The sequence below is a fragment of the Mustela lutreola genome, chromosome 5, assembly GCF_030435805.1.
Source record: "Mustela lutreola isolate mMusLut2 chromosome 5, mMusLut2.pri, whole genome shotgun sequence".
NCBI classification, from domain to species: Eukaryota; Metazoa; Chordata; class Mammalia; order Carnivora; family Mustelidae; genus Mustela; species Mustela lutreola.
Genome location: NC_081294.1, coordinates 152,480,283 through 152,495,868, shown reverse-complemented (window position 1 = coordinate 152,495,868; position 15,586 = coordinate 152,480,283). Strand labels below are relative to the sequence as shown.

General features: G+C 59.3%; 1 protein-coding gene across 12 annotated transcripts in view; it reads left to right on the top strand.

Annotated features, from left to right (window-relative positions):
• The window catches only part of FLT4 (fms related receptor tyrosine kinase 4), a 38,952-nt gene that overhangs the window by 19,977 nt on the left and 3,389 nt on the right, over window positions 1-15,586 (top strand). For 4 of the 12 annotated variants that reach the window (XM_059175969.1, XM_059175959.1, XM_059175960.1 and 1 more), the window contains exons 11-30: window positions 960-1,086; window positions 2,121-2,229; window positions 3,202-3,564; window positions 3,844-3,990; window positions 4,089-4,220; window positions 4,405-4,511; window positions 4,759-4,894; window positions 5,320-5,424; window positions 5,778-5,891; window positions 6,036-6,124; window positions 6,255-6,405; window positions 6,939-7,033; window positions 7,407-7,529; window positions 8,609-8,720; window positions 9,801-9,900; window positions 10,217-10,322; window positions 10,873-11,018; window positions 12,009-12,129; window positions 13,024-13,109; window positions 13,234-14,137. In XM_059175969.1, the coding sequence (XP_059031952.1) occupies window positions 960-1,086; window positions 2,121-2,229; window positions 3,202-3,564; window positions 3,844-3,990; window positions 4,089-4,220; window positions 4,405-4,511; window positions 4,759-4,894; window positions 5,320-5,424; window positions 5,778-5,891; window positions 6,036-6,124; window positions 6,255-6,405; window positions 6,939-7,033; window positions 7,407-7,529; window positions 8,609-8,720; window positions 9,801-9,900; window positions 10,217-10,322; window positions 10,873-11,018; window positions 12,009-12,129; window positions 13,024-13,109; window positions 13,234-13,522 (2,758 nt within the window). In that variant the 3' untranslated portion in view covers window positions 13,523-14,137. Of the gene's footprint in view, window positions 1-959; window positions 1,087-2,120; window positions 2,230-3,201; window positions 3,565-3,843; window positions 3,991-4,088; window positions 4,221-4,404; window positions 4,512-4,758; window positions 4,895-5,319; window positions 5,425-5,777; window positions 5,892-6,035; window positions 6,125-6,254; window positions 6,406-6,938; window positions 7,034-7,406; window positions 7,530-8,608; window positions 8,721-9,800; window positions 9,901-10,216; window positions 10,323-10,872; window positions 11,019-12,008; window positions 12,130-13,023; window positions 13,110-13,233; window positions 14,138-15,586 lie in introns of those variants that run through there. The other 8 variants (XM_059175965.1, XM_059175964.1, XM_059175968.1 and 5 more) reach the window with 5 other exon arrangements.

Here is a 15,586-nt window from a genome sequence, read left to right as displayed (position 1 = left end):
ACAGGAATGAGGCTCCAAGTGGGTGGACCTGAGCCAGTTTTATGAGGCTTGTACTGAGCCCAGTGACACACCACCCATGCCCAGTTAGCTTCTCCTGAGCCCTGTTTATGATGATAGCTCATAGAGGAGGCAATGGAGGGTCAGAGCGGGGACCTGCCTTTCCCCAGGTCACAGCTGTAAGCTGCAGAGCCTGCCCCACCGCTGGGCCTGCTGGACCATGCTCCCCTGTGCTGAGCTGGGTGCCACCAGGACAGACAGGCCCAGGAGTATGCTCTGAGCAGGGACAGCTTGGCCAGCAGGGGATGGGAGAGGAGGGTGCCAAGGTGGCCAGAGATCTGGAGGGCATTAGGAGCAGTGAAGGGCACTGAGTTGGGGGAGTGGGAGGGTTGCATTTGCTGTTCAGCTAGAGAACCTTGTGGGTTGGGTAGAGGGGCACAGCCTGGGCAAGGATGGATGCTCGGGACCCAAGGAGGAAGCAAACAGCTACAACCGGAGACGGGCCGTAGCCCCATCACAGAAGAGGAAGAGGCTCTGTAGGGCTGGCCTGTTACACCTAAGGCTCATAAGAGATTCTTCTAGACCACCAGACACTTCCAAATTGGCTTCCCTCTGATGCTCTACCTTTATGCTCTGTGCCAATGGACAGAACTCTGGGGTCCTGCACTGCTCTGCTGGGGGCAGACAAGAGTCTCCCTGGGAACCCCAGACCCATGGCTCAACAAGAGACCAAAAGTGCAGGGGTCACACCCAGCCCAGGAAGGGGCTGCAGCTCTGGGAGGAGGAGAGAGAGGGCTTCTGGAACAGGAGAGGTGACTCCACTGCCCCTGGGAGATCTAGGTGGACTTTGCAGGAAGGGGCACATCGTGAGTCCAGAGGGGAACCGCAGAGCCACAGGTGTGAGCTCCTGCCTACTGGGGAAGGCTGTGTCCGGCAGCCCTCAACCGACACGCTGTTCCTAGCAGCCGGCGGCAGCAGAGAGACCACATGCCACAGTGTCGGGACTGGAGAGAAGTGACCACGCAGGATGCCGTGAACCCCATTGAAAGCCTGGACACGTGGACCGAGTTTGTGGAAGGGAAGAATAAGGTAGGCACCAGCCGTGCCTCTGACGGGGAAGCAGAAGGGAGGCAGGAAGGGGCCCTCTCCGGGCTGTCTCCATCTCGACCAGGCTGCAGAGCTCGGAGAGTTGGTGGTCTTTCTGCAGTGTCCTGGGCCTCAGCTCCCCTTCCTGCATGTGGATGCAGAGGGCCGGATCTCCAGCTGCTTCCCAGACTGGAAAGCTTAGGTTGAAAGGAGCCTGGCCAGGCCCCGGGCCCCAGCTACCCACAGGCTCCAAGGCTGGGAAGGTCAGGCCTGGGGCCAGCCAGGTCCCCTCCAAAGGCAACGGAGCTGCTGGGTGCAGCCTGGGGGCAATGCCTAGAAGAGGCCAGGCGGGGTAGGGGACTGAACAAAGGCACCCACTTCCTACAGTCACTTCCTGTTTTCCTACACACCTCCAGAGCCTCTTCCTGTTCCAGGCCTGGCCAGGATGTGCCCAGCTTGGAATCGGGTGGGGTGGGGGGGTTGTTTGGTGGTAGGCAGGGCCTGTGGCCCTCTCTCCTCCCCCTGCCTCCAAGAGTCCTACTCCCCAGGCCAGAATCCTTCGGGAGACCTGCGACCCATCCCATTTCCTGGCCACCACCCAGGCCTTGAGAGAGGGGCCGTGAGCCGCCCTGGGGTGAATGTGCCTTGGGTGAATGACCAGCCTTACTCTAAACCCCGAATCTTAAACCTGGCTTGGACTGCCCCATTTCTAGGCTGGGCCTGTCCCCTGCTCAACGCGGCCACAGCCCAAGCCCATCCATAACCAGAAGCCTGCCTGATGTTGCCCCTCTGACCTCAGCCACAGCTTAAGCCTGCTGTTACTAGCCATGTCCCTGATGTTTTCAGAAAGCCCCCCTTACTGTGCAAGGCCTTTCCCTTCTGCGCCCAACCTCACTGCCTCTGGTCCTGTCTCTGAGCTTTGGTCCTCTTGAGCTGGAGGCCTCAGTTAGCCCCACTCCTCCCTGCAGAAAGGAAGGACGGTCAGGGTGGGAGGAGCTTGGGCAGGAAATGGAGCCCTGTGCTCATGCTTTGCATAGACGGTGAGCAAGCTAGTGATCCAGAACGCCAATGTGTCTGCCATGTACAAGTGTGTGGTCTTCAACAAAGTGGGCCAGGATGAGCGGCTCATCTACTTCTATGTGACCAGTGAGTGAACGGGCAGGGGCGGGGGGTGGAGGTTGGGAACCAGTGGGAGCAGAAGGCCAGAGAGAAGGCCTGGGAGAGGACCGTGAGGTCAGGTTGGGCCCACTGAGTTCCCGAAGATGTGGGACACTAGGCTCCTTAGTCTCAGAGGGAGGGATAGATTTGGAGGTCATTAGCACATGGACCAGGGTGCTGGGTGCAATGGGATAGAGGGACACACTCTGCCCCCAGCCCTGGAGGTACATCCCCACTAGTGCCCTTCCATCCCTTCCATTCCTGTGGTTCCATCTCCCACCCACTCCCTTTTCAACACAGCAACTGACACACAGGTACACTTTTACTGGGGAAAAGGCCCAGAGCTTCTTCTGATGTTCAAATGTTTTAGTGACCCCAGGAAAGCTAAGAAGCCCATTAAAGGCAGTCACTGGGCCCAGGAGCATAGATGAGACATGGGGACAGAGGCAGCGGGGAGAGGACTCCACAGGAGCCCAACAAGGAGTGTGATCAGATGGACAAAAGGAAATCAGGAGCGAGGCATTGCCACAAACTAATGGAAGGATAAGATTATATTCGGGAGAGGACAATGGTGGAGTGTGGTCAGCAGCAAGGGAGGGTGGGACAGGACCGCACCAAATGTGCTGACAGGGACCGCACTGATCGTCTGGGCTCCGGGGAGGATATGGGGCATGTCCTGTAGAGGGCTAGAAGGTGAGACTGGAGGAGTCCGTGGGGCTGACTGCAGGGAGCAGGTCCCATTGGTCAGTGTTGGGGAGAACAGGGGTGAAGAGGGCTCCTTGGAGGAGGGTACCCAGCCCAGGTACATGTGATGCATGCTCTGGTTGAGAGCAGAGTGAGTCCAAAGGCAGTCGGGCATGGGAGAGCAAGCCAAACGGCAGGCAGAGAGGTGAGCAAAATCAGGGGGTGGAGGGCATTGTCACAGAGCTGCCTCCTCCCTCGCCTGCCCTCCACCCCCAGACATCCCCGATGGCTTCAGCATAAAATCCGAGCCATCGGAGGAGCCCCTAGAGGGCCAGAAGGTGCGCCTGAGCTGCCGGTCTGACAACTACACCTACGAGCAAATGCGCTGGTACCGCCTCAACCTGTCCACACTGCACGACGCCCACGGGAACCCGCTGCTGCTTGACTGCAAGAACGTGCACCTCTTCGCTACGCCTCTGGCCGCCCACCTGGAAGAGGCAGAGCCAGACGCACGCCACGCCACGCTCACCTTGACCATCCCCAGCGTGGCACCTGAACATGAGGGCGACTATGTATGCGAGGTGCAGGACCGCCGCAGCCACGACAAGCACTGCCACAAGAAGTACCTGTCAGTGCAGGGTGAGGCAGTAGGGGAGGGCTGGCAGCGCTTCCCAAGAAAGGAAACTTTCTCCCCTCCCAGAGCTCACCTGGGCTGCCACTCCTGGAGCCTGAACTTGCAGGAGGGTCCTACCCAACCCCACCCACGCTGTGGAGGTCCACAGCCCTCCCGGCCCTGCGCTCAAACCCGATCCTTCCTAGAGCTTGGCGCAATCCCTCCCCACTGTGCTCCCAGCCCTGGAGGGATGTCCTCCTGCTTTCTGCAACTCCACTTAGCTCCCTGTCCACCACCACCCCCAGCCCTGGAAGTCCCACGTCTCACGCAGAACTTGACGGACCTGCTGGTGAACGTGAGTGACTCCCTGGAGATGCGGTGCCCAGTGGCGGGGGCGCACGTGCCCAGCATCTTGTGGTACAAAGATGAGAGGCTGCTGGAGGAAGAGTCTGGTAGGGTGGTGGACCCGGGCGAAGGGCAGGGTGCGGAGGCTGGCCGGGTCAAGGCCCCAGACCCATCTGAACTCCAGGCGACACGCCATCCCCTACAGGAATAGACCTGGCGGACTCGAACCAGAAGCTGAGCATACAGCGTGTGCGTGAGGAGGACGCGGGCCGCTATCTGTGCAGCGTGTGCAACGCCAAGGGCTGCGTCAACTCCTCTGCCAGCGTGGCTGTGGAAGGTCCGGCCTCTCCCGGGCGCCCTTCCACCCACCTGCCCTCCCCACCCCACCCCTGCACTTGGCACCTTCTCATAGCCACCTCCCCCAAGTGGTGCCCACCAGAAGGGGAGCTCATCGCAGAGTGCACCCTCTTGCCCCTAACACGTGCACACACACACAGGCTCGCCCCTTTCTGTCCACTCAGGCTCTGAGGATAAAGGTAGCATGGAGATCGTGATCCTCGTTGGCACTGGTGTCATTGCTGTCTTCTTCTGGGTCCTCCTCCTCCTCATCTTCTGTAACATGAGGAGGGTGAGTGCTCCTCCCCCAACTGATCCTCTCCTTGTGGGGTCTCTGTATGCCCTGGCTCACCTGGAAACCTCACCTGGGAAGCCTTTCTGACCCCTCTATGCTGGGCTCCTACATGACTAGAGGTGGTCAGTCTGTTGGTCCCCACCTTGCCAGAGAGTCCCAAAGGAGGTCCCATCTGTCCTGGGGGAAGTCTTACCCAAGACCATGGTATGGCCCCATCAATTAGTTGCCCCACCCCCCAACCCAGCCAGCCCACGCAGACATCAAGACGGGCTACCTGTCCATCATCATGGACCCCGGGGAGGTGCCTCTAGAGGAGCAGTGTGAATACCTGTCCTATGACGCCAGCCAGTGGGAGTTCCCCCGGGAGCGGCTGCATCTTGGTGAGGCCATCACCCAGCCCTCCCCACCCGCCTGCAGAGACCGCTTCCCTCCGAAGTGCTGAAATCCCTCCATCCCAGGCAGACCTGGCTCCCACCTGGCCTGCCCTGCCCATCTGGGCAGGCATCCCAAGAACTGGAGCCAGGATCAAGTTCTCAGGCCCCCCGGGGTCACTTCCTGCTGCTCGGAGCAGGGCGGGCCCATCACACCTGCTGGGAGAGGATGCAGGCCTTCCTGTCTGCTTCTCCTCTCCCTCAATGCCCGCTCCTGCTCTCCCTGCTCTTCCTGTTTGGCAGAGAGGCCCCCGAGTTTCCTCCCCCTCCTGGGCCTTCCTTCCTGGCAGTTGTCGCGGGTGGCCCCTGCTGCCCGTCCCTCTTCACCCTCGCCCTTACACAGCTCACCTGGACGCGGGTCCCTGCCCCCACAGGGAGAGTCCTTGGCCATGGAGCCTTCGGTAAGGTGGTGGAAGCCTCTGCTTTTGGAATCCACAAGGGCAGCAGCTGTGACACTGTAGCAGTGAAAATGCTGAAAGGTGTGGGGGTCAGCGGGTGGAGGGGGCGGTGGGAGTGGCGGGGGTAACGACTGTGGGTGGCCTGGCGGGGCTGTGCTTCGGGAGGGGAAACTGACGGTCAGAGCCAGTCTCGTGCAGAGTTCTTCATGGAGGCCCTGGGCTCATTTCTGGGGGATTCTTCCCAATTCCACCTGAAACCCCAGCCTCAAAGAGGCGAGCAGGAAGAGTTGGGGACCCTACGCCCCCACGGGCATGATCTCTAGCTGCCTCTTAGCAGAGTCGGTGGCCGGGAGGAGGGACGCGCAGGGACGGGGGTGGGGGGGTGCTGCGCGCGGCGGGCCCAGCCCCACGCGAAGCACCCATGTCCCCTCCAGAGGGTGCCACAGCTAGCGAACATCGAGCCTTGATGTCGGAGCTCAAGATCCTAATCCACATCGGTAACCACCTCAATGTAGTCAACCTCCTGGGAGCGTGCACCAAGCCGAATGGTAAGTAGCTCGCGGCCCCCGGCTCCCCGGCGGGAGGGGCCTGTTGGGCTGTGTGGGGGCGGGGCCGGGGGCGGGGCGTTACTGCGGTGCCGGCCCTCCCGCCTGGCCTCGGTTCCCAAGCCCATGGCTCTTGCCCTGCCCCAGGCCCCCTCATGGTGATCGTGGAGTTCTGCAAGTATGGCAATCTCTCCAACTTCTTGCGCGCCAAGCGGGAGGCCTTCAGCCCCTATGCGGTAAGTGGCGGCCCTGCGACTGGCCCGAGCTCTGCCGGGAGCCCACAGTTCGCCAGGGTGGGCTGGTGAGGCGGGGGTGCCTCTGCTGTGGGTGGCGGAGCCGCCCTCGGACCCACTTTTGCCTTGGCAGGAGAAGTCCCCTGAGCAGCGAAGGCGCTTTCGAGCCATGGTGGAAGGTGCCAAAGCGGACCGGAGGAGGCCGGGAAGCAGCGAGCGGGCCCTCCTCTCCCGGCTCCTGATGGGCAAGGGCGGGGCTGGGCGGGCCCCTCCGGCCCAAGAAGGTAAGAAGAGCCTGGTTTCCCCTCGCCCAAAGAGGTCTGGCTGATCAGGGGACTGGGGGAGAAGCTGGCCTGGGACTCTCCTGGAGGGGCTTACCTGGAAGAGTGTGCAATGGGCTTTTCCTCTGGAAGGGAGGACACCACAGGGACAGTTTCCACGGAGGCGTTTGGCGTTGGATTGGGCATCACTGGCTATCTAGGCATTTGTCTTCCGGAGGAGGGTGGGAGCAGACAGGCGGAACCAGCAGGTGCAAAGGTCCAATGACACAACAAGATTCCTGGCACTGGGCGTGGTTAGTGGGTGTTGCAGAGACCCAATGCTGAGGAGCAGGAGAGGGGGTTCACAGGCTTGTTAGCTAATTCCAGGGGCTTCAGGGGCCCCACCAGGAGGGTACACCAGGGGTGGTGAACAAATGCTCCCTTTGGGGAAGGGTAGAAGATGGGAGCCATGGAAGAGTCTTCCCCTCACCCACCCACCCCCACCCCCCCCACCCCCCCGCTGACCTCCCCTGAGCCTCACTTGCTCCTTTGTGCAGCCCAGGACCTGTGGCTGAGCCCACTGACCATAGAGGACCTCATCTGCTACAGCTTCCAGGTGGCCCGAGGGATGGAGTTCCTGGCCTCCCGCAAGGTGACTGCCCCAGCAGGCCCCTCGGAGGGGAGAGGGTACAGACCACCAGCATATCAAGGCAAGCCCTATCCTAGCTCACCCTCGAGTGATTCCGTGGTTAGCACGTGTTTCTCCCACTTTGCAGAGGTAGAAACAAAGCCCAGAGTGTGGAAGTGATTCCCTGAGATCTCTAGCTAGTCAGTGGCAGAGGGGACTTTGGCATCTGTCCCACCCCACGGCCTCCTCTGCTGTCTCCATTGTTTCATGAACCTTTACCACGGAGAGTCCTGGGGGAGCATAGAAATCTCTCTGTGACAGAGCAGGGGTCAGGCATGGGTGGGCCCCAGGGACCTGTGCTCCCTACCCCCACACACCACCACCACCGTCCCCCCAGTGCATTCACAGGGACCTGGCTGCTCGGAACATCTTGCTGTCAGAATGTGACGTGGTGAAGATCTGTGACTTCGGCCTGGCTCGTGACATCTACAAAGACCCAGACTACGTGCGCAAGGGCAGTGTGAGTGCAGGCCATGGAGGGAGGGCTGGGGATGGGGGCATGGACCTCCTATCCAAGAGCCATCTCCATGGAAGGTCAGAGAGCCCACCCCTACAGGGACCTGAACGGCCCCACCAGGGCACATGGGGGCAGGGGGAGTAGGGACAGGAGCCGACAAGCAAGGACCCTGGTGCTTCAGCTGGAGCTTTGTCTATGAGGCGGATGCTGACTGACCCCACATGCCTACCCTGCATGCCTACCCTACAGGGGCTGGGTATCAGAGGCAGACCCCGCATGGGGCATGTGGGTACAGAAAAGCATATGGGTACTGGGAGCAGGGTGCTCAGAGATGGTCAGGCAGGCACTTGAATGAGCTCACAAAGCTAATTGGGAGTTTGTGCCCCAGAGGAGGAAGGAAGAGGCTTGGGAGATGGGCAATGGGCAGGATGGGTCTAGGATGAGGTGGGCCACCCTGACAGCCTAGAACTTCATTATATCTCACAGGTGAGTGGAGGTAGGTGGATGGGAGAGTCAGGTGCGCCTTCCAGAAGTGCCCTCTACAGGTTTCGAGGAAGGACGAGAGGGTGTGCTGGGTGTGGTGGGGAAGGCAGAGGCCAGTCAGGAGGGGCCAGGGCCCTCAGGGCTCCCAAGTAGAGGGCCCAAGAGGTAGAGAGACAGGCAATGGGGAAGACACATCATGAGCCCCAGGACGAGCAGTCAGGAGTGACATCTAGCTTGTGTGCAGACTAAGTGAGCCGCTGAGGTGGGAACGGTGAGGGGGTGCAGGGTCCCAATTCCTCCAGAGGCTGGGTCTGGAGTCTGGAGGGGGAGGCTTTCCGAGTGCGCCCCCGAAAGAGCACACAGGAAGAAAGGGACCCAGACAGACCCAGGAGAACAACAATGGGGCAGAAGCCTTCACGGAAGGGGCGGAATGTGAGAGTCTTCTGAAGGCACGAGGGGCAGATATGGCCCAAGGCCTTTCTTGGGGTATGGCTCCAGAGTTCTGGACAGGCTGGGGGTACAGGGGAGCTACCAACATGTCTGTCCTTCTTCCTCTCTTCCCTTTCTCATGGAGACATGCTTCCTTCCGTCTCCCCCAGGCCCGGCTGCCCCTGAAGTGGATGGCCCCTGAGAGCATCTTTGATAAGGTGTACACCACACAGAGTGATGTATGGTCCTTTGGGGTGCTGCTCTGGGAGATCTTCTCCCTGGGTAAGTGTGGGGCAGGCTGTGGGGGAGGGGAGAGGTGGGATCCCAGGCCAGGGGTCATAGCACCAGGCTTGCAAAACAGGGGGCTGCTCCTGCAGCAGGCGGTCTTTCTATGGCAAGTGGTCCAAGAGCTCCACCTCTCTCCTCTGCCTCCAGCATGTGCCCCCACACCCCCCCTTCCGGAAGCCACCTCTGCAGGGTGGTGGGCTCTGGCATCGGATACCGGACAGGGCCCAGCCTGTGTTTATCAGGCAGTCGCCGGGATCGCCACGGTCCCCAGATGTTTATCTCCCTGGATGAGCCCCCCCAACCCTCAGTTTGTCAATGGCAAGGCTGCTCCTGCCTTCAAGGGCCAGGGAGCATCCGGCGGAGACTGGATGCTCACTCACAGGTGTACCTACTTATGAGAGCTCCACGTGGGCCCCAGGGCCCCACGGGGACCAGGAGGAAGCCTGGTGCTAAGCAGGCCTGGTGCTTAGCCCATGCTAAGACAGAGCTGGGCAGGAAGCAAACAGAGAAATTAATATAGCACCATGAATGCTGTCAGTACAGATGCCAGGGCCTGGAGGGCACAGGGAGGACAGGGCTATGTGTGACCCAGAGGGGAGCACCCAGCTGAGGAAGGGGCTCAGGGAGGGCGGGTGACCTGGAGAAGACAGCAGGTCAGGGTGAGGGAACAGCCAGGGTCCTGGTCCCCACGTGTTAGAGGTGGGCCGGTTGTGGGCAAGAGGCGCTGGGAGGTGCAACAAGGGAGGAAGGGGGTCCCTGCAACCCCTGTGAGCTGGCCTGGGTGAGGACCTGTACTCTGAGTCCCTGGAGAGCCACTCAGAGCTTGGAGCAAGGGAAAGAACAGAGGATTGCCCTGATCCTGTGGGGCTTGCCCTGGGGGCCCTTTTAACCAAATGAAGAACTATCATTGGGGGACAGAAGTGCCTTGGTGGGCCCCCACCCCACCCTAGTCCTGTGCTGGGAGCAGCAGGACCAGTCCCTGCCATAGGGGGCAGGAGAGAAGCAGTTTGAGGGGGGCTGCTGGGCTGAGAGCAAGTGCCCTCTCCCCACGCACCCCTATCTCATCCTGTTCAGGGGCCTCCCCCTACCCAGGGGTGCAGATCAACGAGGAGTTCTGCCAGCGGCTAAAGGAGGGCACACGGATGCGTGCCCCAGAGTTAGCCACTCCTGCCATGTGAGTTTCTCTAGGGAGATGGAAGGGAAGGTTGCCATGGGTGAGGGGTCTGTACACAGGCAGGGGGCAGGGGTGGGGAGGGGGTGCAGGCTCAGGGTTGGGGTAGAGACCTGCAGATGAAGTGTCTTACTTCACCCCTGACCCACCCACTGGTCCACAGACAGCTCTCCTCCACCTTGCCCCCTGGGACAGAAGAGACTGGGTGGGCAGATGTGGGGGGGGGCGGGGGATGGGGTTTAGGCAGGGGAGCTGGGATCTGCTGGTGCAGGGTGCGGGCGTGCTCAGACCACAGGCCAGCAGCCAGCTCTACCCGCAGACGCACCATCATGCTAAGCTGCTGGTCAGGGGACCCCAAAGAGAGGCCTGCGTTCTCAGAGCTGGTGGAGATCCTGGGGGACCTTCTGCAGGGTGGGGGCCGACAGGTAAGTCCTCTGCCCGCCCTGTCTAGCTGCAACAACCTCTGGCCAGCAGCCCCAGGGCCCTTGAGCAACTGGCCAGGGCCCATCTTTGGCCATGAGGAGCCCCGGGTGGTCTTTGTGTCGAGGGGTAGTTTGCAAGGAGCCCCTGTCTCTGGGAGAAGGCTGATGTGTTCCTCCACCTCCTGCTTCCTGCAGCCCTGTCCCCCGCACCCACCCTTCCCACCCTTGACTTCTGTCTCCTCCACCTGGGGTGACTGGGGGCACAGGGAGCAAAGCCAGCTCAGGGCTGACCTGGTGCCCTGGGAGCTGGAGAAGCCAGAAGGGGAGCCCCTGGATCAGGGTGACCCCTGCTGCACCCTGCTGCTTGTAAATGGGGCGCGTGTTGGGAGAATTTGCTGGACAGGCTCACTGAATCCCCAGGGCACCTTGGAATGCAGAACTTCCTCAGTCAGGAGCACCCCCCCCCAACCCCCACCGGCAATCCTGAGCTCAGGGGTGGGGACAAAGGGGCACAGTGGTCTCTGACCCCCAGGGCCTCTGCCATTCCTGCCAGCAGGAGGAGGACTGCATGGCCCCTTGTGGCTCTCAGAGCTTGGATGAGGGCAGCTTCTTGCAAGCATCCACCACTGCCCTGCACGTGGCCGAGGCAGACCCTGAGGACAGCCCATCGAGCCTGCACCGGCACAGCCTGGCCGCCAGGTCAGCCGCCCTCGCGGGGGTTCCCGGATCCTGCGCCCCCACCCCCCACTCCCCAACCCCACCAGGACAGGGAGAAAGCAGGTTGGATGCAGCATAGTTGATTGCCGCCAGTCATCAAGGAACAGCAAACTAAAAGGCCTTGAGAGATCTCTGTACCCCAATGGAAAGAGCACAGTGATTTAAAGGACATACTGGGTTCTGCAGCTCCCCGGGGGGCCTGGCGAGCCTTGGGGCCCCCCTCCAAGGCCATGTAGTCTGCGACTTTGCCTTCCTCTGCGGCCCCTCAGACCTTCTCTCGGCCCTGCAGCCTCCCCTGCATCTGGCACTCCTGGCTCCCAAAAACCCTTCCTCCCTTTGACATTTGGGATCCCAGGAGGAGGATGGGCCAGCCACCCACCCGCATTCAGGATTTAGAACTTAGCCTGAGTTTCCAGAGATCTGGACATCTCTTGCCCACAGCTGTCTACACTTCAGGAAGGCTACTTGTGTTCCCACTGGGGTTGCCGAGAGAAGGGCTCTGAGACCCACTTCCCCTCGTGCCACAGCGGAGGGGGCAGGGCTGGGCCTGGGGGACAGGAACAGCCAGCTAGCAGGTGCCCACCAGCCTTCTTCCACCAGCCACCCAAGGCATACAGATGCACACACACAGGCGGGGGGTGGCTGGCACAGAGGGGTTCCCCATCCATCTCACCAACCCCCATGCCACACCCAGGTTGGGTGCACTCCACTCACCTCCCACGCCCTTCCCAGGAGGTGTTCTTCTCTTGCACAGGAGAGGAGACAGTTCAGCACGGTGTGGGGGAGGGGGGTGCTGGAGGGCTGCGGATTTCCTCCCCACCACCCCGGGAAGAACTCAGACCAGCACTCAGATCTAGGCCCCACAACTCACAGCCCAGGCCTGAGGTCCTTCTGGGAGGAGAGGGGGCAGAAGGAGAGGTAAGGAGGGCTTTCTGGGGCATGTTCCTTCAGCAGGCTGTTTTCCCCCCACAGATACTACAACTGTGTGTCCTTTCCCGGGTGCCTGGCAAGAGGGACTCAGATGCAGGGCTCCTCCAGGATGAAGACGTTCGAAGAATTTCCCATGACCCCGACGATCTACAAGGCCTCCGTGGTAAGTGGGGCAGGCAGGACTATGCACACAGAACAGGCTTTCCCAGCTGGGAGGAGGTCCAGGCCCACCTCAGGAAAGGCTGCCACACTGAAATGTCAAGTCCAAATTGCACATGGGCATACTGGGGTCTCGGCTGCTTTCCCCGTGCCCTCCTCACCCATTACCGGTCTCCCCTCTGCACAGCAGAGAAACCCAGTGGAAAGACAGTTTCTCCTTCTAGATGGTTGTTGTTGGATTAGCTTCCCTTTGGTGGCCACCAAGCCATGTGGCCCAAGAGAAAGGGATGGTGACTCTTGAGAAGGAGGCCGGGATAGGGGGCACGGGATATAGCATTGTTCTCAGATCTGCTCAAGCAGAATGGGCCTCTCGGGCACTGGGAGGCTGGAGCCCATGGGTCTATTTTGCAAAAGTACAGACTCAGCCTGGTACGAGTGTCTACAGCTGGAAACCTTCCTGCCCAGGACTTTCTCCAGACAGGCCTGGTCAGCGAGTGCTAGCCCCCGATTCATGTCCCCCAGGGCCCGATGGATACATTGGGGTCTCCCAGCCCTGACAGGAGCCAAGTCACACACCATTAAAGGGTGACAGAGCCCCATTAAATGTGGAGTGTGTCTCCATGAGGACCATTTTTTTTTACACCATAAGCTGCCAGATTCTTTCGAGAGGCTCCCTGTTCTCCTTGTGTTCCTGCTCTGCCGGCAGCCTGAGCCTCAGTTTCTCCCTCTCTGGCAGGGGTGTGTGACCCTCACCTGCATGCTCCAGCAAGGAATGGACACCTGCTTTCTGATCTGTTTCCACAGGGCAGGTGTCAGACCAGCCGCGGAGGTCCATGCCATGCTGTCCTGGCTTGGTGGGGGGGGGCTGCCTGCAGACGGGCTTATTCTCTCCCCGCAGGATAACCAGACAGACAGTGGGATGGTGCTGGCCTCAGAGGAGTTTGAGCAGCTGGAGAGCAGGTACAGACAAGAAAGTGGGCTCAGGTAGGGCTTCCAGAGCCTCTTTCCCTGCAAGGGGCCGGGAGGGGGAAGCCGGGCCTGGGCATGCCTCTCACTGACTCACCCGAAACCTACCATGGCTCCCTATTGCTTTTTTGGGTGTTCAAAGCACGCTGCTCTGGGACTCAAGGCCTTTGGCCACTGGAGAAGCCCCCTCTCCCACCAGCATCCTGGCCCAACACACCCAGATGGGGCTGGTCCCCCCATCTCTCTTCCATCTGACAGGTGCTCAAACGCACCCTCTCCATGAAATGAGTAAGATCCAGCATGCCCACTGTGCCTACACATCCCTCCTGCAGCCAGAAGTGCCACCACTACCCCCAGGGCCCCCCACATTTACTCTCCAGTTGCCCCAGAACCAGACAGATCATGTGACCTGGAGCTGGCTGGTGTCCTAGCTTGATAAGAATGCAAGAACCACCCCCCCCCAAAAAAAATCCCTGAATGTTTCATCTTTTAAGGGTGTAGATGAGATAGTTAAATATCTACCCACTTACTCTAGTAGTGGACTTGCACACAACTGTTTAAAGGACAGGACCTATGAGGGAGGCGGGCGCCTGGAGGGCTCCATTGGTAAAGCAGGGGACCTATGATCTATGTCTTTGTTCGGAGCCCCCTTCTGGGTTCATCTGACATGGTTTTCAGGAACAAATCCTAGCCTCTGCCTGTGCCATTTTTTAATCGATGTATGACGATGTCACTGAGTTTTTTCCCCCGAGACTGCAAACATTTATTTGTATCACGTTAGGACAGTTGTGGTGAGGCTCCACTATTCTGGCAGGTGTCTTTACCATCTCTGCTGCTGAACCCCTTAGCGGTGATTTTCCCAGCAGCCTACAAAGGGTATGTTTGTGGCACTGTGGGTGCTGGTGGTTTGAAGGCTCACATGTCCAACCAAATTTACTGTCTGTTCCATGCATCTTGGTCCCCTCTTTTGTTTCTATGGATTTTATCGGGTGATCTCCATTAGTAACCTAATTTGGGGGAAATGAACGCTGATTGCATTATTGGAAGTAGTGTCTGGATAACGTTTCTTTACACAACAGTATTTTATATCCCCCCTCCAAAAAAACGTAAATCATTAAGAGGGTAAGCCAGAGGACGGTTGTTACTTCTGTTATAATCTCCACACATCTTCATAAAAATAGCCCCTCAGAGCTCATGCCTGTGCCATAGGCAGGAGAGAGAGACTCGGGTTTATGGGTGAGTAGGAAGCTCAGTGCTGGGACCAGCAGAGCCATACCTGAGTCACGGTGGAGGGAGAAGATGATGGGCCCCGCACCCAAAGAGAGGAGTGTTTTGTGGTCCTTGGGACCAGCCAGGGAGATGAGGGAGGAGGCAGAGGTCTGATGGAGGAGGCTCCAGGGCAAGTGGGAGGCTCCAAGGGCAGCCGTCTGGGGAAGGCACTGCTTCTGCATGGCCCGTGAACAGGACACAAGTGCTTAGTGCTGAAGGAAGAAGAAAGTCACAGCAGAGTCTCCGGAAGCAAGAACCCAGAAGACACATCCACACCCAAGGGAACCATTTATTACAGAAATTGTACCTCGCAATAGCAGCGACACGAAGCCCTCTTGTCCACACGAGTTCCCTTGGCAACACATCCAGACCAGCATTGAGAGGGACACCTGCGTTCCCTTGGCATGTGGAACGTTCTCCAAACAGGTGCGAGGACAGAAGGTGCCTTGGACAGCTCCGTGGGGGAGGAGGAGGAGAGAGTCCCTCTGCCAGTCCTTTCCTGTCTCCTGCGAACTGCTGATCAGCAACCCCCATGGGCTCCTCACCTCCAGGCCATGCAGAATGCCCAGTCCACACCCTGCGGGGAGGGTGTCTCCTCCAAGTATGTAGGCAAGAGGAAGGTCTGGAAGCCCTCAGCTTGTGGCAGGTTGGCATGGCTGCATGACAGCCACCGAGAGGGAACCCAGCACTACCGGACAAAGCGACTGGTTGGTTCTTGGTGGCAATACCACATCGTAACAGGACTGGAGCTTTTGCAAAGAGGGATGCCCTTGAAGGAATTCAAGGTGATACCGAAGATGTGGGTGTAATGCTGCCTAAATGAGGAAGCTTCCCAAACCGGCCATGTCCCAAGCCACTTCCATAGGATAACCAGATATTTCTAGTCCCAGAAATCCCAGCACGAATAATCACAAACAGAAAAAATAAGCATGGGACGCCTGGGTGGCTCAGTCGGTTAAGCGTCTTCCTTCCGCTCAGGTCGGGATCCCAGAGTCCTGGGATCCTGTCCCGCATCTAGGCTCCCTGTTCGGCGGGGAGTCTGCTTCTCCCTCTGTCCCTCCCCCAGCTCATGCTGTGTCTGACAAATATATAAAATATTTTTTAAAAATAAAAATAAATCCATACACTATCCATAAAAAAGACAGAATAAAGTGGATTGAAAACTTTTCAGTAGATGTCAACACTCAAAAAAAAAAAAAAGAAAAGAAAAGAAATGAAGCAGAGAA